Source organism: Gekko japonicus, unplaced genomic scaffold, assembly GCF_001447785.1.
Source record: "Gekko japonicus isolate JY-2015 unplaced genomic scaffold, Gekko_japonicus_V1.1 scaffold884, whole genome shotgun sequence".
NCBI lineage: Eukaryota > Metazoa > Chordata > Lepidosauria > Squamata > Gekkonidae > Gekko > Gekko japonicus.
This window is the reverse complement of record NW_015172029.1, coordinates 267,769-288,136: the sequence shown is the minus strand read 5'-3', so window position 1 is coordinate 288,136 and position 20,368 is coordinate 267,769. Positions and strand designations below refer to the sequence as shown.

Genomic DNA, 20,368 nt, shown 5'->3' with positions numbered 1-20,368 from the left:
CCCCGATATTTTTCACGGGGTTTCAGATTTTTGTGCACACCTGGGGACTGGCCAACGTGTGCCAAAAATCTCTCTCCCCCCCAGGTGCCCCCGATGTGCGGATTTAAGTATCCGCACACCAGGGGGCGACTTGAGAATTAGATATATAGTTGCAACCACTGTCTTTACACAACCTCTCAGGAGAAAGAAAAGATCAGATTGACAGAGTTCCCCCCTCTTGCTTTCTTCCCCAGACAAACGAAGAGTATAACCAGAGGACAAACTGCCTCAGTCCAGGCCCCGCTGAACCACTTGGTGGGAATGTGACCTTGTTTCGAACATCAGCCGCTCTGGTAACTCCCAAGGAAGTGGACTGGCGGAAAAAGGGTTATGTAACCCAAGTCAAAGACCAGGTGAGAAGGATGAGCGGCAGAGAAGCACTAATGGCCTCATCAGGGACCAATACAATGTCAAGAGAGTCTTTGGAATGAAGCAGGGCAAATATTGGGGTGGCCAATGCGAGATTACGGCTTTCAGCAATGCCTAGGGGGATTCATTTCTCATAATTTGAAGCCTCCTTTCTGTGGACTTGGATTGAACACTTCGCACAGAGCTTGTCCCTGGAGCAGGGCATAGCAGTGTGAGGCACCACAGTGCTGTGGAGAAGGGGGGGGGGGACACACACTTCCCAACAGTGTTGAACCCAGGCCAAATAACTTGTGTAAGTTGAGGCAGAATGGAACAAAAATTCAGTGGTAGGCACTGCACCTCTAAAAATATTGAAATTTCCGAAGCAAGTTTGGTGTAGTGGTTAAGTGCGCAGACTCTAATCTGGGAGAACCGGGTTTGATTCCCCGCTCCTCCACTTGCAGCTGCTGGATGACCTTGGGCAAGCCACAGTTCTGTCAGAGCTGTTCTTGAAAAAGAGCAGTTTCTGTCAGAGCTGTCTCAGCCCCACCTACCTCACAGGGTGTCTGTTGTGGGGAGGGAAAGGAGGTTGTAAGCTGTTCTGAGACTCCTTTGGGTAGTGAAGGGCGGGGTATAAATCTAATCTCTTCTTCTTCTATTACCTCACAGGGTGTCTGTTGTGGGGAGGGAAAGGAGGTTGTAAGCTGTTCTGAGACTCCTTTGGGTAGTGAAGGGCGGGGTATAAATCTAATCTCTTCTTCTTCTATTACCTCACAGGGTGTCTGGTGTGGGGAGGGGAAGGGAAAGGAGTTTGTAAGCTGCTCTGAGACTCCTTTGGGTAGGGAAGGGCGGGGGATAAATCCAATCTCTTCTCTTATTATTCCACTTTGGACACTGGGAACTCCAACGTCTTAAGATGAAGCTGGGTTAGAAGAATTTCGGAAGCATTGCAGGTTGGACATAATAGACTACCGATGGGTGGAGCATGAGAGACTTGAAGCAGGGGTACCCAATTTTTTTGAGCCTATGGGCATCTTTGGAATTCTGACAGAGTGGAGGGCTCAGCCTCACAATGGGTGCCACAAAATGGCTGCCACAGGAGGCAAAGCCAGTCACAAAATGGCTGCTGCACCTCATTTCAGTCAGACAGTGAAGATCCTTGTGCTGTGGTGGCAACTGCTGCCCAAGCAGTATTTTTTAAACTCTTCACAGGCATCCAAAGTTTGGCTGGGCAAAAGTCCCATCTGGCCCCACCAACTTCCAAAACGCACTTTGTGGTCACCAGGAAAGATGTCGGAAGGCACCACATTGGAGACCCCTGATCTAGGCTAAGGCATGCTCTGCACCTAAAGAGGAATGGTGTGGTAGAGACATAGGGTGTGATCACACAAGCAGTTTGGCCTGACATAGCCACCCCTCCCCTCTGGATCAAATTGGCACTGTCACACAGCCACATCTGTCAGGCATTCTCCAGGCATACTCACCCCATCATAGGACGGAGCCGGGTTAACAAGGCACCACATCACAAGTGGTGTTTTCGGTTCCTTGTGCATTCACTGCCCATAGCCATATGTCTGAACGTGAGGGAGCATGCACAGAATGGATTGGCAATCTGAACCCGGTGAGGCTTTTTCGAATTTTCTCCTATGTGCACATGTGCACGTGCTCATGAGCGCATGCACGCGCATGAGCGCATATGCGCCCACCTGCATTTAAAAAACAACAACCGGGGCAGCATGTTCCGTGGCTGGGATGCTGCAGTAATGTGGATGCTTGCCCACAGGATGCCCGCATGGGTAACCTGCTGCAGGGTGTGAAGTCTGGATGGTACGCCGCACGACACTTTAAACCAGTACAATTAGAGGCGGTGCCATATTGTGCCAAGCTGCCAGTGTGACCACACCCATAGAATGGACCCTTTAGATTGCAGACAGGACCACCACCACTCCCTGTGGAAAAAGTCCTGGCATATAGAGATAGGGTTTCCAGGTCCCCCCTGGCCACCAGCAGGGGATGGGGAGGTGTGGTTGCCAGATCCAAGGTGGGAAACTCCTGGAGATTTGGGGATGGAGTCTGGGGAGGACAGGGGACCTCACTGGGGTGCAATGCCAAAGAGTCCACCCTCCAAAGCAGCCAATTTCTCCAGGGGAACAGAACTCTGTAGTCTGGACAAGAGATGTAATTCCAGGGGATCCCCAGGTCCCACCTGGAGACTGGCATCCCTAATAGATAATCAGCAGAACATGCCGGAAGAGGACGGAAGAAACTTTCTCCCAGCTGCACCACTTTCTCAATTTACAGGGTGGGGTTTAAAAAAAATATGAAGGAACGATCAATTTTGAAACCAGGATCTCTTTCAATTTGAACAGATGCAGTCCATGGACTGAGCTCCCAACCGTCTCCTCCTTGATTTTGCTTTTCTGTAGGGCAACTGTGGCTCCTGTTGGGCGTTCAGTGCCACCGGAGCCCTGGAAGGCTTACATTTCAAGGTGACCAAACATCTGGTCTCACTAAGTGAACAAAACCTCATTGACTGCTCTGGAAAGTTCCGCAACCGCGGATGTGGTGGTGGAAACGCCTCGTGGGCCTTCTTGTATGTCCAGCATAACAAGGGCATCAATTCCGAGAAAACGTACCCGTATTTGTCAAAGGTAACATGTAGAGGCCCAGGTGTGACCTGTTAAGTGTGGTGACACCATGCAAGTCCCTGCTTCTGTATTCTGTCTGAATCTGTCCATCCATCTGCATTCTCAGTTTACCTTTCTACCTATCTGCTTATCTACCTGTACATTTTTAACCTTCCCTTCTCCAAAGGATCTCAGAAGAGCATACATGATTCTCCCTTCCACCACTCTATCCTCACAACCACCCTGTAAAGTAGGCTAGTCCAAAAGAGTGTGACTAACCCAGAGTTATCCAATGAACTTCGTGGCTATCTATCTATCTATCTATCTATCTATCTATCTATCTATCATCTGTCACTGCTAATACAGCTATAGCCTTGAGCAGAAAATAAAATAATATAATAATGCCTTACTTGATATTCTTCTGCTGTTTAATTACTGCCCCTAACAGTTTTGCCACAGACCGAGTAACCGAATCATTTGTACCTGATAATAGACACGTCACCTGCGCCCATGTACTATCCGGTGCCTCCTTATACCTTTCCATCATTTGGAGGAAAGGAGTAATTAAACTGGCCCTCAACTCATTCAATATAGGACAGTCCATAATCACATGCTCAATAGTTTCAACTTTATCAGATGAGCATCTACATGTTCTATTTGTATATGGCACTTTTTAATATCTGCCCTCCAAGGGCGCCTACAGAAGAGAATTTGTTCTGGCCAAAGTAAAAGCTCTCCTGAGCTTTGGTATTGTCAACCGATAAAAGTACTTCGGGGGTCGCAGCGGGAGGGCAATACCTAAATAAGACAGCGAGCATACCCTGCGGGCCCTGACAGATGTGCTGTTAATATCCAGTTTCTTAACACGCAATCTAATTCACCTAATTATTCCTTTGGTCTCCATGATCTTCACCATATCATTTGTTATACCTAGAGATTTCATTCTCTTTTCCAGTAGTTGATTCCATTGGCTGTTATATGCATCTGCTCGTTAAGAGTCCAAGGAGGGTAGACCCCCCCCCCATAGATTTTAAGGTCTTAACTTTCAAAAGAAATGCTTTAATCCATGCCTTAGCCTCCATCGATGATTTGCCCAATTCAGCTCTCAGTGCTATACCCGAAACACATCTGGGGGTAGCCAATATGTGCCGGGGGGAAATTCATATTGAATAGAATCCATTCTCTCAGAGACAGCGTCTATCCAAACTTCCGTACCATATAAGTTCTGATTTGTTACTATAGGAGAGTGGCAACTTGAACTCAAGCGTCTAAGATCCCTGCCGAACATCCTGACCACTGTACCACACTGTTACCTGCTTCCTGAGAATCATCACGGTTGCTTTTTTTTTGTGCATGTAGAGGACAGGCCTCAGGATCTCCTTAGCTTTCATTCTTTTTTTTTTAAAAAAAGGAAGGCCAATTTCCAGTGTGTACGACAGTGCAGGAGTGAACTATTGTCGAACCTGATCCACATCCCAAATAACCTGAGGATAAGCCCTCCACCGAGAGTCCAGTAGTTAGACATTCCACCCTCTCACACAAAGCCCAGACTGATGCCCTTGTTGACATTTCTCTGCAGAACAGCGCCCCCTGTCGTTACGACCCCCAGAAACCAGTGGCCAAGTGTACTTCTGTTGTAGAGATCCCGAAGGGAGATGAGAGAGCCCTGGAGCAAGCTGTGTACGGAGCTGGCCCGGTTTCCATTGCCTTGGATTCCAGGAGCAAAGAGTTCCAGTTCTACAAGTCAGGTAAGGAGCCCTTTGAGGTGGGAGGCAGATTCTGACCATTTAAGCACATCTGTGTTTTATTGCAAAAATATGAGGGGACCAGTGTTCCCTCTAAGCTGTTAGTGCAAGCTAGCTCACAGTTTTCTATCCTCCGGCTCACACATTTTTGTCTTAGCTCAGAAAGGATGGCTCCAGAGCAAACTAATTGATGCAGTAGCCAAATTGCTCACTCACAACTTTAATGCCCGTAGCTCACAAAGTAGAACTTTTACTCACAAGACTCCACGGCTTAGAGGGAGCATTGGAGGGGTCCCCTCCAAAAAAAAAACACACACACACAGAAGGAAACCACCAATGTAGGAAGCTTCGCTGTGCAACTTCTGTGCCAAATATAACTGAGCCAAGTGAACACACTAAAGGCAAAAATGAACAGATCACCATATACAAGTGCAGCTTACAGTCTTGAACAATCTCAGTTTGCCTTGGAGCTGTGTAGGAAAGGGAGGTTTCAGCCTCCACTTGGTTTTGCTGGTGTTTTTAAAAGGATAAGGTAAAGGTAAAGGTTTCCCTTGCTTGAAAGCCAGTCGAATCCGACTCTAGGGACGCGGTGCTCATCTCTGTTTCCAAGCCGAAGACGTTTCCGTGGTCATGTGGCCGGCATGACTAGATGCCGAGGCGCACGGAACGCTGTTACCTTCCCACCGAAATGGTACCTATTTATCTACTTGCAGTTTCTTGCTGTTGAACTGCTAGGTTTGGCAGGAGCTGGGACCAGAGACGGGAGCTCACTCCGTCATGCGCCACTTGGGTCTCGAACTGCTGAACTACCAACCTTCAGGTCCGCAGTTCAGCATCTTAACCACTTGAGTACCGCAGCCCCTTTTAAACGGATACTTCCCCTCATTTAAAATGCTAATAGAAGAGCAGAGAAGCCCCTTTTGATTATCATAGCTGAGTGGAGGTTGAAAGGTTAAACCTCCTCTTCCAGTCCTGAGGCAAATAGAGGCTGCACTTGACAGACTGATAGAAATGGGTGGTCTCTGCCATGTCTGTTTGAGCCCTAGCTGTCCAGTTCAAGTGGACTCATTTTAATTGGTCAAAAATAAAAAATCCCAACGACATCTTGGAGCACAGAAGTGAATCAAGCACTGCATATAACAGCCAGCTGTATTTCCATTTATTATGACAATTTATTGTCTATACCAGCGGCAGCCTGTTTAGGGACAGTTTGACCTTTGTTGGTCACAGGATGTTCTAACTTTATTTTAAGCTGATCAAAAGCAAATTCTAATTCAGAGCGTAGATGACATCTTCTTCAGGTAGGGGAGGATTTTCAAATAGGTAAAAGTTCCAAAGGAATGGATTTAACCCCTACTTTTGAGGGTTGCCAACGGCCAGGTGGTAGAAGGGAAACAAACAACCGTGATCTATTGTGCCAAAAAAAGAGTCTTCACAGACTTGACATTTCTTTTTCCTATATTCAGTTTACTGGAAGCAATTCAAACGCCATCAGCACAACGAACCATGCCTATTATATCTCATTTCATGTATACCTTTATCAAAGTGGACAGTGTTGGATTAATATTGTATTTCAACGCTACCCACTTTGATAAAGTTATACACGAAACGAGATATAATATGCATGGTTCGTTGTGCTGATGGCGTTTGAATTGCTTCCAGTAAACTGAATATAGGAAAAAGAAATGTCAAGTCTGTGAAGACTCTTTTTTTGGCACAATAGATCACGGTTGCTTGTTTCCCATCTATTTCCATCCCGTGATCTCTCCCCTTGGTTTGCAAGGGCCAGGTGGTGGCTAGAGATCTCCTGGGACGGCAACTTATCCGATAGGGTTACCTACCAAGTACCTACCGCGAATTGCCGGGGTACACATCGTTCTTGGCGGGAACATTCCCACGGGGAAAACACACACGCTGCACTATACTGTTGCCCAGATGTGACGTAGGCACGTAGCCGGGCGACGCTCTAGCAATGGGGCTGAAAACTCGATGGTACCATCGAGTTTTCAGCCCTATTGCCAGAGCGTCACCCGGCTATGTGGCCAGCGTGCTGACGTCATGTCTGGGCGACAGCATAGTGCAACACGGTTGTGTTACAGGAAGGAATGTTCCGGCGGGAAAGATTGTGTCCCCCGCCGATTCGCGGTAGGTACTTGGTAGCCCTAGACTTATCCCCGGGTGACAGGGAGCAGTTCCTCCAGAGAAAAGGGCTGCTTTGGAAGGCGGGCTGTGACGAACTGCACCTTTTTAAGAGCTCAAAGTATTGTACAGAGTAAAGGTATGTGAAGGGTGACTTCTTCGCAGAGCCAGAGAGCCTTGAGTGACAGGCTGCTGTGAGCAATCTGATCAGACAGCATCAGCTGAGCAGACAGGGGACGATTCTACATCTGGCATCTGCTCCACATTTTCTCAACCGGGAGGGGAAAGTGCAGCTCAAAACCACATTCAGATACCCCGGGGCGATGCCATACTGACTGCAAGGTCCCCCCTGAACAGCCATAAATCTATGCAGAAGGTACCATAGAACCTGACGATCAAAGAAAGTGAAAGCGGCGCGGAGTGTGGAGGCTACAGTGCCATCCGATAATCAAACTCCTTCGGGTAGTGAAGGGTGGGTTCTAAATCCAACCTCCTCCTCCTCCTTCCTCAGTAGGGTTGCCAAGTCTGGGTTGGAAAATACCTGGAGACTTTGGGGGTGGAGCCAGGAGAGGGCGTGGTTTGGGGAGGAGAGGGGCCTCAACATAATACAATGCCATAGAGTCCACCCTTCAGAGCATCCATTTTCTCCAGGGGAGCTAATCTCTGTCGGCTGGGGATCAGTTTTAAAAGCGGGAGATCCCCAGGCCCCACCTGGAGGCTGGCAACCCTATTCCTCAGAAATTTCAATCCCTGAATTCACCTGATCTTTCCCCTCTATGTCAAATAAAATGTTTTGCTCTTTCTGAATTTAAGACATCTAAAGTGCCATTATCAGTGGTTTAAGAGAAAGAGGGCTCCTGATCCTTCCCTCAAGTTCCTGGGCTGGGCCAAAATATCGAACTGCCAAAGGGTGGGACAGCGAAACTTCTGAACTAAAGAAGAAGATGCATTATGTGGGTGGTTCAGTCACAGAGGGGAACAGAAAATCGGAGGGAAAATTTTGCCTCTGAGGGAGGGAAGAAGCAGGGGTCTGGCATATGGGCCCTGTGGCCTTGTACCCCGTTGAGGTCCCTCCCCTCCCCAAACCCCGTGCCCCTCAGGCGCCACTCCTAAAATCTCCAGGTATTTCCCAACCCAGGGCCGGCAACTCGACTATTTTCCCAGTTCTGCTCCTCCACTGGTGCCTTCATGCCCCCCACCCAGAGGACAGGAGTGTGAGGGAAGGCAGGGGTGGACTGGCCACTATCAGCCCCGGAGAAAGCCCTGATGGGCCAATGGCCTGTGGGCTGCCCTGAGCGAGGCGAGTCTTGCCGTGTTCACAGTGGCGCCGGATGAGGTGAGTTCCCTGCAGCCACAAGAGAACAAATCAGTCTTCAACTGGTATCCTTCCGGTCTCAATGTAAACTTCTCCTTTGCCCAGGGATCTTCTTCAGCCCTTGGAGTGACAAAGTGTTGACCCACGCTATGCTGGCAGTGGGCTATGTTAATTCCCAGGAAAGCGGGAAAGGGAGAGGCTACTGGATCCTGAAGAACAGGTGAGTGGAAGAGACAGCTGTCCGAGAAAGGCGCCAGACATACTGAGCTCTTGTGGCCTTTGATTATAAGTCAGACAAGTCAACAGTCAAGAATTCTGACGAGAGGGCCCTTCCGTCTGTCTGAGGGCGTGAGAATGACTATACCCCAAGTTCCTCCCCAACTCCGGCTGGTTCTGGGTCATTACCCCATAAAGCCCAACACAAGCCATGATAGACGGGAGGAGTTCCTGTGTGAATAGCTCCACGCCTTCATCTGTGTAGCGCCACCTTTGGCTCACATTAGGAGCTCACCGGTCCTCCAATCTTCTCTTTGCTGGAGACCCCTCATTTTCCAGGAGAAAGGCCAGGAGGGTAGGACTGACTGTATGCTGGGGAATGTTCACTCTCTATTCGTATTTTTTCTCTCTCAAAGTTGGTCTAAAATGTGGGGCGAAAAAGGTTACATGCGACTGTCAAAAGGAGCCAATCACTGTGGTGTAGCCGACGGAGCAAGCTATCCTGTTCTGAAACCGGCCAAAGAGCAGTGATTCCATCTTCCAGAACTTTCCCTGCATCAGTGCTCCAGTCTGTGGCACCTTGGGCTGCTGCAGTGTCTGGGGTCGTCAGTTGTATCAGAAATTCTGCAGAGATTTACGACGAGTGCTTCAAAATGTGATGAAGGCTCACTAAAACTCAATGACATTTTTGCGTGTTCTGGATAAGTTCTGTGGGAGAAACGGGCATTGGTTGAGGGCACAATAGAATTCCCTGTTTGTTGTGAGTTAACATCAGAAAAGGATTATGCTGGAAATGGTTTTGGGTCCATGGCCTACTTTGACCACCAGACTATGGACCATTTCATATTTCTCATAGCTCTTTCAATCTGAAACACACACCCCTTAAACCTCTCCCTCCTGCATGTCAGACTTCTGATTTTTAAAAATCTTTTCATGCCATTTTCTCTTTCCGTGTGTTTTTCAGTAGTTGTTCAGAAGTGATCACAGAACTTGGTACTTTATAACATAACCCTGTGCATACGACAGTCCCTATCCATTGCAAATAAAAGGACAAAAGCATGCATCTCGTGGGCACTCCATGAAATTGCTGAGCGGTCGGGTTAGAACAGATAAAAGGAAGTACTTCTTCACCCAAAGAGGGATGAACACATGGAATTCACTGCCACAGGAGATGGTGGCGGCTACAAGCATGGACAGCTTCAAGAGGGAACTGGATAAACATATGGAGCCGAGGTCCATCAGTGGCTATTAGCCACAAGGTATAGATAGGAACTCACAGTCTGGGGCAGGTGATGCACTGTATTCTTGGTGCTTGGGGGGGAGGCAACAGTGGGAGGGCTTCTAGTGTCCTGGCCCCACTGGTGGACCTCCTGATGGCACCTGGTATTTTTGGCCACTGTGTGACAGAGTGTTGGAGTAGATGGGCCATTGGCCTGATCCAACCTTGGCTTCTCTTATGTTCTTATGTTATGTCCTTATCCACTAAACAAGCGAGTCTGCAAAACTGAAAGCCGATAAGGGGAACAAGATCGTTGTGAAAAATATGAATGAATAAGTGGGGCCCTGTGAGACTCATACCCACGGGGAATCTCTCTCCTTGACTTGCTTGGCTGTCTTCTCCCTCTATGACAGGGGTGTCAAACATGCGGCCCGGGGGCCGGATCAGGCCCCCAGAGGGCTTCCATCAGGCCCGCAGTGGAACTGGCCATCTCCTGTTTCCAGTTCTGCTGCTGCTGCTGCATCATAGTTTGCTTCGCCAGACTCTCTTAATCACCCAGCCATTTCATGTTTTAACCTGGGTCCGAGACTCAGAACTCTGAGCATGAGATTTCTGTGGTGAATGTCAATCAATCGAAAGTAGGTTTGCAGCTTACAGAGATAATGTCTTAAGCACGTTTTTTATTTTAAGTTAATAAAAAACCCCTTTTGTGTTTGTGTCCTTTATAAAATTTATATCTCCGCTACCTGGTGTTACATTTTATGACACGCAGGGCCCGGCCCAACAAGGTCTCATTTATGTCAGATCCGGCCCTCATAACAGATGAGTTCGGCACCCCTGCTCTATGATTTCTTTTCCCTCTGTGGGAATCACTTTGCGGCTGATGGTTGCTGCTGTATATGCCCTCTTCAAGCCAGTGTATTGTTCCTTCACAGCCACAGAATGCAGCAGCAGCTTAGAAGCCGGAAGGAACTGAGAAAGATGAGGTGGAAGCCCTGGGTCTTTCTTTTCACAAGACTACCGGTTAGGGCAGTTTGAGCTTTTACCCCCTGAGTGTTTGCAGAATGTGAACTCAGCATTTCTAAAGCAAAATAGAGTGGTCTCTCATGATCCTTGGGCAAAGTGCAATTTCATCACCTGTGTGTCCTGACAATACTCAGAATGCCAAAGCAAGGAGTTAATTTCAAAGGAGCTACAGTATTCTTGTGTTCTGGGGTGTGCGTCTGTCTTTCTCTTTCATGTCATCTTTTTGCAGTTGTGTCTAACAGACTGCGAGCTACTTTGTTTAAAAAAAATAAACCCACATGCTCCCTTGTGAGCAAAAATTCTACTTTGTGAGCTACTGGCATTAAAGTTGTGAGCGAGCGAGCGATTTGGCTGCTGCATCAGTCAGTTTGCTCTGGAGCCATCCTTCCTGAGCGAAGACAAAAATGTGTGAGCCAGAGGCTAAAAACTGTGAGCTAGCTCACACTAATTCAGCTTAGAGGGATTCCTGCACACGCCTGAAATTCAGTAGCCAACCTAAAATATCATCATGGGTAGATAAAAGAACATGCTTGGGTAAACATGTGTATGTGAAAGCCACCAGATGAGACTGCAGACAGGTCGAGTTTGGCACTGGGAGGGAGGGCAGCAAATGTGTTAGGAGTACTGAATATGGTGGCGCTGTTTGAGGCAGAAGTCTGGGGGTCGATCCCCAGGATCTCCAGTAGGTAGTAGGTGATGTGAAAGAGCTCTGCCAGAGACCCTGGAGAGCCCCCGCTACAGTCGGAGTAGACAAGACTGAACTTGATGGACTGGTAATCTGACTCACTAGAAGTTTACCTCGACTCCCAGAAAGCTTTTGATAAAGGTCCTCATCAAAGGCTCCTAAGTAAGCTCAATAGTCACGGGATAAAAAGACAAGTTGTCTTGTGGACCAAAAACTGGCTAATTAATAGGAAACAGAGAGTGAGTATGAATGGGAAATTTTCTCAGTGGAGGGTGGTAAGCAGTGGGGTACCACAGGGATCAGTACTCCGTCCGATGCTTTTTAACTAGTTTATTAATGATTTGGAGTTGGGAGTAAGCAGTGAAGTGACTAAATTTGCAGATGACATGAAGTTGTTCAGGGTGGTGAAAACCAGGGAGGATTGTGAGGCACTCCAAAGGGATCTGTCGAGGATGGGCAGGTGGGCATCAACGTGGCAAATGGGGTTCAGTGTGGCCAAGTGCAAAGTGATGCACACTGGAGCCAAAAATCCTAAATATAAATACACATTGATGGGGTCCGAACTGGCAGAGACTGACCAAGAGAGAGATCTTGGAGTCATAGTAGATAACTCAATGAAAATGTCGAGACAGTGTGCGACTGCAATTAAAAAGGCCAACACTATGCTGAGGATTATTAGGAAGGCAATTGAAAACAAATTAGCCAGTATCATCATGCCCCTGTATAAATCAATGGGAAAGGTTAAAGCGCTTGGAGCTCTTTAAGCTTGGAGAAATGACAGCTGGGATAGAGCAGGTCGAGAAAGAAGTCTTTTTCTCCCTTTCTCACAGTACAAGGACTCGTGGACACTCAATGAAATTGCCGAGCAGTCATGTTAGAACGGATAAAAGGAAGTCCTTCTTCACCCAAAGAGTGATTAACACAAGGAATTCACTGCCACAGGAGGTGGTGGCAGCTACAAGCATGGACAGCTTTAAGAGGGAATTAGATAAGCTATAGGGAGCAGAAATCCATCAGTGGCTATTAGCCACAAGGTATAGACAGGAACTCACAGGTTGGGGCGAGTGATGCACTGTATTCTTGGTGCTTGGGGGGGGGGCAACAGTAGGAGGGCTTCTAGTGTTCTGACCCCACTGGTGGACCTCCTGATGGCACCTGGTAATTTTGGCTACTGTGTGACAGAGTGTTGGACTGGATGGGCTACTGGCCTGAGCCAACATTGGCTTCTTTTATGTTCTTAAGTCAGCATCAAGCAGGGGGTTGGGCTAGATGGCCTGTACGGCTCCTTCTGTGATTTGAGCTGCTCTGAGCTGCTAGATTTCCCCTGGCTCCACTGGAGGTTTCCCCAAAGCTGTTTTGGCATGACCTTTTTGGAAAGGTCATATGCCCAAATCTGTTCATCATCATGAGATCTATCATCTTGCTTCCTTGGGCAACCTGGGTCACCTTCTCCAGAGCACACCTCAGCCCTTGCGGTCAAAACTGTGCAAATGTTGGTGCGATCCCAAAACACCAATCCCAGCGACATCATCTTCTGTGCTCAGTGAAAAGAAAACGATATTGTCAGAACTGGTGTTGTTCTTGGGGTTGTAGCAGTGTTCACACACTATTTCCATGTGTATCCATTTCAGTGCACAAGGGTGATATCCAGTTTTGTTTGGTGAAGTGATTGAGTGCGCCGACTCTAACCTGGGAGAACCGGGTTTGATTCCGCACTTCTCCACATGCAGCTGCTGGATGACCTTGGGCAAGCCGTAGTTCTGGCAGAGCTGTTATCTCAAGGAGAGTTCTTGAGAGAGCTCTCTCAGCCCCACCTCCCTCACAGGGTGTCTGTTGTGGGGAGGGGAAGGGAAAGGAGTTTGTAAGCTGCTCTGAGACTCCGAGTGAAGGGCGGTATATAAATCCAATCTTCTCCTCCTCCTCCTCCTCTTCTTCTGCATACAGGCTTGTTCAGAATGCATTATAGTTAATGAGACAGCAGCATTGTGCATTGAAATACATGCATGTTTTCCACAGAGGGGCAAGCCTGTTTTAATTTCCCTGTTCCTGCTGCAATTGCTCATACAGCACAGGAGCGATAGGGCTGCCATTTTTTAATGGTGATTGAATAGCCTTCTATCAATATATTGCTCTACTAAAATATGCATCCGGTTCTCTGAGTTCCTAGCTTTCATTTCAAAATGAGTAAATCTCTATCCCATTTCATTGCCAAAATATATATTTCATATATCTCTGCAAGGAATGGGGCTAGAGACTCATTTTATAAACAAAATTAGAGCTGGGAATTCAGGGAAGCCAATGAGCATTTTGGTATAATGGTACATTGCTATAACGCTATTGTTCTATCGACCAATTAAAACAAAACCTTCTGCATTAGGCTGAGGAAAAACCTACCATGGGGGAAATGGCTAGTTTGTGGGCAAAAAAAATCCAAACTTTCCCACCCACACCGGTTCTCGGGGTTCCCAGCTTTCATTAGGGTTGCCAGGTCTGGGTTGCCACCCCTGCTTAGCTTCTGAGATCGGATGAGATTGGGCTAGCCTCCAGGTCAAGGCGAGAGGTGACCAGAGTACTGGGTTACTGGGTTATCTGAGTATCTTTGTAGAGCTTGAGCTTCGGTCACAAGCTCCATAGACTGCAAGCATCCTAAACTAAACAACCGGATTGGTCGCTGTTGTGAACAGGCCAATCCGGAAAGATACTGACTTTTGGCGGGAACCAGGGCTATTTCTGGGCAGGAACGCACAGGAACAGAGTTCCGGCTGGCTTCAGAGTTGGCCACGCCCACTACAGCCAAAACCTCTGCGTGCCTGGCTACAGAGGGAAGGCCTGGAGAGCGACCCACCCTGGCCTCCCCGTGTCTTCCCCAGCCTGTCCAAGGGACAGCTTGCCCAGGCTCCCCACAGCCCTTCCCTTTAATGGGGGCGCTTGCCTGGGCTCCCCGCAGCCGCGGGGCACCCGGGCAAACCAAGGGAAGGCATGGGATGTGGCCTAATATGCTAATGAGCTTCTGCTGTTGGGTGTGGTCTATTATGCTAATGAGTTCCTGCTGGGCTTTTTCTACCAAAAAAAAGCCCTGGCGGGAACAATTCCCATTGGGCCCAAGCGCTCATCTTTGATTGGACGTTATTGTTCCAGGAGGTGTGGTTTCCCTGGTTCAAACTGTATATAGTTGGGTCATTCTGTTGTTGTGTTGTGTCGTGTTCTGAGTTAATAAAGAAGTGGCTCGTTCAATATGCTGCCTTGATGCCAGTACATAATAGCTTGCCATTGCCTGCCTCTGCATAGCAACCATGGACTTCCCTGCTGGTCTCCCATCCAGCTATCCACCAGAGCTGACCCTGCTTAGCTTCTGAGCTCTGACAAGACTGGGACAGCCTAGGCCACCTAGGTCAGGGTAGTTCAGTTCCAAGCATGGAAGGAAAAGTTCATCTTCCCTCTCTCACTAATACCCCCCCCCCATTGCGCACACACCCATTTAAGCAGTGATGGTAGTGGAACCTCTCGGGAGAAAAGAGAATGGAATCAGGGTTGGGTGTGGGCATGTTAGGGCTGCCAAGTCCCCCCAGGGGGCGGATTTCCCCCCGCTTTGGAGGCCCGATTTCCGCCACCACGGAATCGGGCCCCGGGGGAAACCCCACCCCGGCGTGCACATCAGCTGGAGGTGACATGCATGCGGTGTGCGCACACTTCGCGCGTGCACTTGGGACGCTGTCCGGGAGCCCCCTGCCGCAACAAAAAACGGACTTGGCAACCCTAGGGCATGTGCTCAACCTCTTCTCCCCTTTGCAGCACGAATAACCATGCCCTCCTACCCACACTAGTCTACACAGCTGAGTTTTGGAGCAAAATGAGCAATTTCCTGTAACGTTTCTATTCCATGGCGCTTTCAGATTGCCACTGCTCGACTGGTAAACTTCAGGATTTACCAAAGCAAAAAGTTACTTGCCAACTTGCTCCACAGCTGATTTCAGTTCCTTCCCAGTTTCTTTGCTTCCCCTTCCCCTTCTGCCTTTGACTTTCTTTTGCAAAATGCCTAAATGCATGCAAAAACTCAGAAAGCATTCAGATGATGGAATTACCCCTTGGGCACTATCCTGATACCAACCCAGCCACCCTGAGCAATAAGTGCATTAAAAAGATCAGGACAGAAACATGACTATAGAAAATAAGCTTTTTTCCCCAAAAAACAATAACAGAATATATAGAGAAAAGCATAAATTTCAGGAAAAAAAACATGTTGTTAGAAAAAGACCCCTCACAATGCATGGATGAATTTTAAAAGTCCTCTGTGTGTGTGTGTTGGCTAAAAATTGTGTACTGCCTGTGATAATGATGATATATCTGTCTCTCCCTTTGGCTCACTGGATCTCTCTGAGGCCTGGGAATCTTTGTGCACCGTGCCTGGATCTTTCAGAGGCTGGGAATCTTCCACCCACTGTGTCTGGATTTGTTGGCAGCAGAATGTGAATCCTTTTGTCCACGTTCTGCGAGGGAAGTGAATCTCAGGTGTAAGTTGGGGCTTTTCCACATTCACATTTCCCTCAATTGTGTTTCTTTGAGGTTTTTTTTCTTCCTGTTCTGCTTCCCTCTAGTGGTTGATTCAATATTACACCGGTTTATGTCCAGTATAAAAACCTGCAATTTAAATCTGCAGGGCGATATGCCAAAGTTAAACTGGTGTAATATTGAATCGACCACTAGAGGGAGGAGAACATGTGCAGAATGGGGGGGGGGGGACGACCCAAAGAAACAGGAACATACAAGTCAGGTAAATGAGGATACAGGAAAGCCCTTGGAGACAGCATTTGTACAGGCCTAGGGACAGAAGGGGTTGTAAGAATAGGAGAGGGCAAAGGACAGAAAAATGGCATGAAAAGGGAAATACTATGCTCAGTGGCTAAAGGAAGGGGGGCTGTCTTCTCAGAGGGAAAAGTATGGATTGCAGAGCCACAGTTGCTTCTAGTGGTGATATGAGGGTTCTCAGGCTGTGTACCACATCATCAGGAAATCACACAAAGGTGTTTTCTCCACAGAAGGACAGGTTTGTGTAGTTCTCCTGATGTTGCTGAGGCTGTTAATACAGCTCAGGAGTCACAGGGCTTCCACACAGCAGGTTCCCCTGGTAGTTTTCTATTTAATCAGCCATTTAATAGTGTTGTATCAATATACCGTTCTACCAAAATACACATCGGGCTTTCTGGGTTGCCATCTTTCATGTTTCAAAGAAGTAAGTCTCCAGCCCATTTTTGGGTGCAGATTTTTCCCATATAAAAAGGCTAGAGGAGGGGGGTCCCCAACGTGGTGCTCATGGGCATCAAGGTGCCTGCCAACATCTTTCCTGTATGGTTGCCAGCTCTGGGTTGGGAAATACCTGGAAATTTGGGGGGTGGAGCTTGGGGAGGGTGGGGTTTGGGGAGGGGAGGGACCTTATTAGGGTACAATACCACAAAGTCTGCCCTCCAAAGCAGCCATTTTCTCCGGGGGGAACTGATCTCTGTCAGCTGGAAATCAATTGTAATCGCAGGAAATCTCCAGTCCCTACCTGGAACCCACCAAGTGTTTTTAGAGAGTGGGCAGGGCCAGGTTGGCCTTCTGGTTACCATTGGAGATTTGATTGGCTGTGCAGATTTTTGTGTAACGTTTTGGCAACGGCTGCCACCACAGCACAAGGATCTTCACTGTGGATCAGTGAAGGATCAGTCCCTGGGTGACTGAAGGTAGGATGCAGCAGCCATTTTGTGGCCGCTCCCATTACACTGTGTCAGGATTCCAAAGGCACCCACTATCTCAAAAAAAGCTGGGGATTCGGGCTAGAGACTTACTTTTTAAACAAAATTAAAACTGGGAATTAGGGAAGCAGATGCACCTTTTTGTATAACGGTCTATCGCTATAACCCTACTATATTGGCTGATTAAACCAAAACCTTCTGCAGTGAGGAGAGGAAACAGCTACTATGGGGAAAATGTGCAGGCAGGACCCAGAAAATTTGAACTTTCCCACCCACACATCAGCCACCCGGACTTTGCCAAAACTTCACAGCAAAGCAGGTTTGAGAAAGACTGGAGAAAATCCGGGGGGACCCCAGGAGGTGCACAAATGCATCACAATGCTGTAGAGAAGCAGGAGCAAAAAACTTTTTGACAGCATTGAACCTGGGGCAAATAACCCATGTGGAACCCGGAAACACCAAAAGACCGACAATGAAGTCACCCTCCCCATCATACACCTGAGCAGGTAATGTCCGACTTCCTGCAAAAGCTCACAGGCCAGGCTTCTCTGCTGCAATGAACTACTTGGGGAGTCTGCTCTTGAGGGTGTCTTTTGCTCTCTACTACATGAGAGGCTGTGTCTGACAGAACAAGAGACAGAGGAAACTGATTTAAACAAGGTTCTAAAACTGCAGCTCTTGAATTCCCCTGCCCCATAGAGTAGAGCTCTCTATTTGGGAAACTCTTTAAAAAGGGGGGGTTGATCAGGATAAAAATATCTAAGTTACATCAGGAAACCTCTATATCTATTTATATAAATAAGGATTTTCTTTTGGTCAATAAATATCAGGTATACGCAGTCTGTACAATATTACAGATAATGCCCCTGCACGATGGGAACTGAATGAAACGGAAAGCGGGATTATATGTAGTTCTCTTCTTCGTCGTCTGTGTCCAAGGGGTACTTATTCAGGGCTGGAGGAGGAGAGAAAAAAAATAAGCAGATAAATGCTTTTGAAAAATTATACATACAGTGCCATCAACAAGCATGGCATAAGCAAACGCAGTGTGGGCAAAGCTTATTGTTTAGATTCACATTATGGGAAACAGTTTATATCTGCGGGGAGATATGCCAGACGTAAACTGATGTAATACCGAATCAACCACTAGAGGGGGCAAAACACAAGCAGAAGGGGGTGGGAGGAATCCCCAAGCAACAGGAACACACAATGGAGGGAAATGAGAATGCGGAGAAGCCTCATGCTTCCTATTTTCATTCACAGTTTGAGTTATCAGATGTTTGGGAGGTGCTGGGCTGAGGTATTGGGGTGACGTGGATGCATGATTCCCTCCTGGCCTGCCCACCCTACCAGCTTCAGTCTTAACCCGGGAATTCCTGAACTGTGAGGTGCTACAGAGAACAAATAAAATTAAAGCCCCTGTGGGCCTGAAATACTCAGCCACAGAGGAGGCTGACCACTGTGTGATGTCTCTACAGGTTCTGGTCTGTTTGACATATGCATTACAAAGTCCACGTGGTGGACACAAGGACTGTGAGTCAGAGGTGAGCCTGGAGTTTCAGGACAGGAGCTCGGTTCCCAGATGTGCATCAGGACCATGCTTAGAGGTGCCAGCCTCAGGCTGGGAAATTCCTGGCAATTTGGGGGTAGACCTGGGGAGGTTGGCTCAAGTGGTTTAGACGCTGAACTGCAGGCTGTGGAAGGTCGGTAGTTCAGCAGTTCGAGACCCGAGGGGGCCGCATGATGGAGTGAGCTCCCGTCTCTAGTCCCAGCTCCTGCCAACCTAGCAGTTCGAAAGCAAGAAATTGCAAGTAGATCAATAGGTACCACTTCGGTGGGAAGGTAACAGCGTTCCGTGAGCCTTGGTGTTTAGTCATGCCGGCCACATGACCACGGAAACGTCTTCGGACAGCGCTGGCTCTTCGGCTCTGAAACGGAGATGAGCACCTCCGCAACCCTAGAGTCGGATTCGACTGGCTTTCGAGCAAGGGAACCTTTACCTTTACCTGGGGAGGGTGATGTTTTTTGGAGGTTGTCAGTGGGATCTCCTTGTCACAGAGTCCACCCTCCACAGCAGCCACTTTCTCCAGGGGAAAGGGTGGTCTGGAGACCAGCTGCAATTCTGGGAGTTCTCCAGGCCCCACCTGGAAGTTGGCAGCCCCAACCATGGCTCATGGGAAGAAGGGGTGTAAGCCTCCCTCTTCTTTCCCCCCATCATTTTCTTGCCATGAAAGGACTCTGAGGAGCTGCTGTTTGCTCCATTGTAGGGCCTTGCATTCACTGATGACTACAAGAAAGGAAACAGACGTCTGTCTTGCCTCGACCCGGGACAGGGCTTTTTCCACACTGGCCCCTGCCTGGTGGAACATGCTCCCTATTGAGATCAGGGCCATGAGTACCTGGAGGAAAACAATATACAAAAGTTTAATGACGAGCAAAAGAAAGTCTTGAATGAAAAGATTACAATGTGCGAATTGACAGAAGCTTTTAAGAATCAAAAAAACAAAAAATCGCCGGGCCCGGATGGTTTAACGGCAGAATTCTATAAGTGCTTTGAAGAAGAACTGGTCTCTACACTGAAAGAGGTAATACAGGACATAGAAAAACAAAAAGAACTACCAACATCTTGGACTAAAGCAATAATAACCTTAATACCAAAACCCAACGCAGAAATGAACCAAATAAAAAACTATAGACCGATATCCCTACTGAATGTAGATTACAAAATCTACGCAAATATATTGGCAATGAGACTCAAAAAGATCTTAAACCAGATGATAAATAAGGACCAAGCCGGATTCTTACCGAAACGACATATGAAAGATAATATCAGAACAGTGATAAATGTATTAGAATTCTACGAAAATCACCCAGAAAAACAAGCAGCATTAATGTTTTTAGATGCCGAAAAGGCATTTGATAATGTCTCCTGGTCCTACCTACTGCAAAAATTGGCAATAGCGGAATGCGGAAATACTTTCGAAACATGGATAAGAGCAATATATAAGAAACAATGTGCACAAATTATAATTAATGGTGAATTGACGCAAGAACTAGAAATACAAAAAGGGACAAGACAAGGTTGTCCACTTTCACCATTACTATTTATTTTTGCTCTCGAAACATTAAACGACTTAGTTCGGCAAAATAAGGCCATACAAGGACTTAAAAACAAAGGGGAGGAATACAAACTAAGAGCATTTGCGGATGACCTGGTATTCATTATGGAAGAACCTAAAACTTCAATTAAAGAACTAATGGAGATTATAAGAAAATA

At 47.6% G+C, this 20,368-nt stretch overlaps 2 protein-coding genes across 2 annotated transcripts in view; one reads left to right on the top strand and one right to left on the bottom strand.

Moving 5' to 3' along the window:
• Positions 1–10,913, top strand: part of LOC107118283 (cathepsin L1-like) — an 18,080-nt gene extending 7,167 nt beyond the window's left edge. The window contains exons 4-8 of the mRNA XM_015420588.1: positions 234–392; positions 2,814–3,038; positions 4,594–4,762; positions 8,319–8,433; positions 10,904–10,913. Of these exons, the coding sequence (XP_015276074.1) occupies positions 234–392; positions 2,814–3,038; positions 4,594–4,762; positions 8,319–8,433; positions 10,904–10,913 (678 nt within the window). The remainder of the gene's footprint in view (positions 1–233; positions 393–2,813; positions 3,039–4,593; positions 4,763–8,318; positions 8,434–10,903) is intronic.
• Positions 10,914–17,664: 6,751 nt separating this feature from the next.
• FSTL3 (follistatin-like 3 (secreted glycoprotein)) overlaps positions 17,665–20,368 on the bottom strand; it is a 33,972-nt gene continuing 31,268 nt past the window's right edge. Inside the window, exon 5 of the mRNA XM_015420595.1 lies at positions 17,665–18,046. Coding sequence (XP_015276081.1) covers positions 17,994–18,046 — 53 coding nt within the window. The 3' untranslated portion in view covers positions 17,665–17,993. The remainder of the gene's footprint in view (positions 18,047–20,368) is intronic.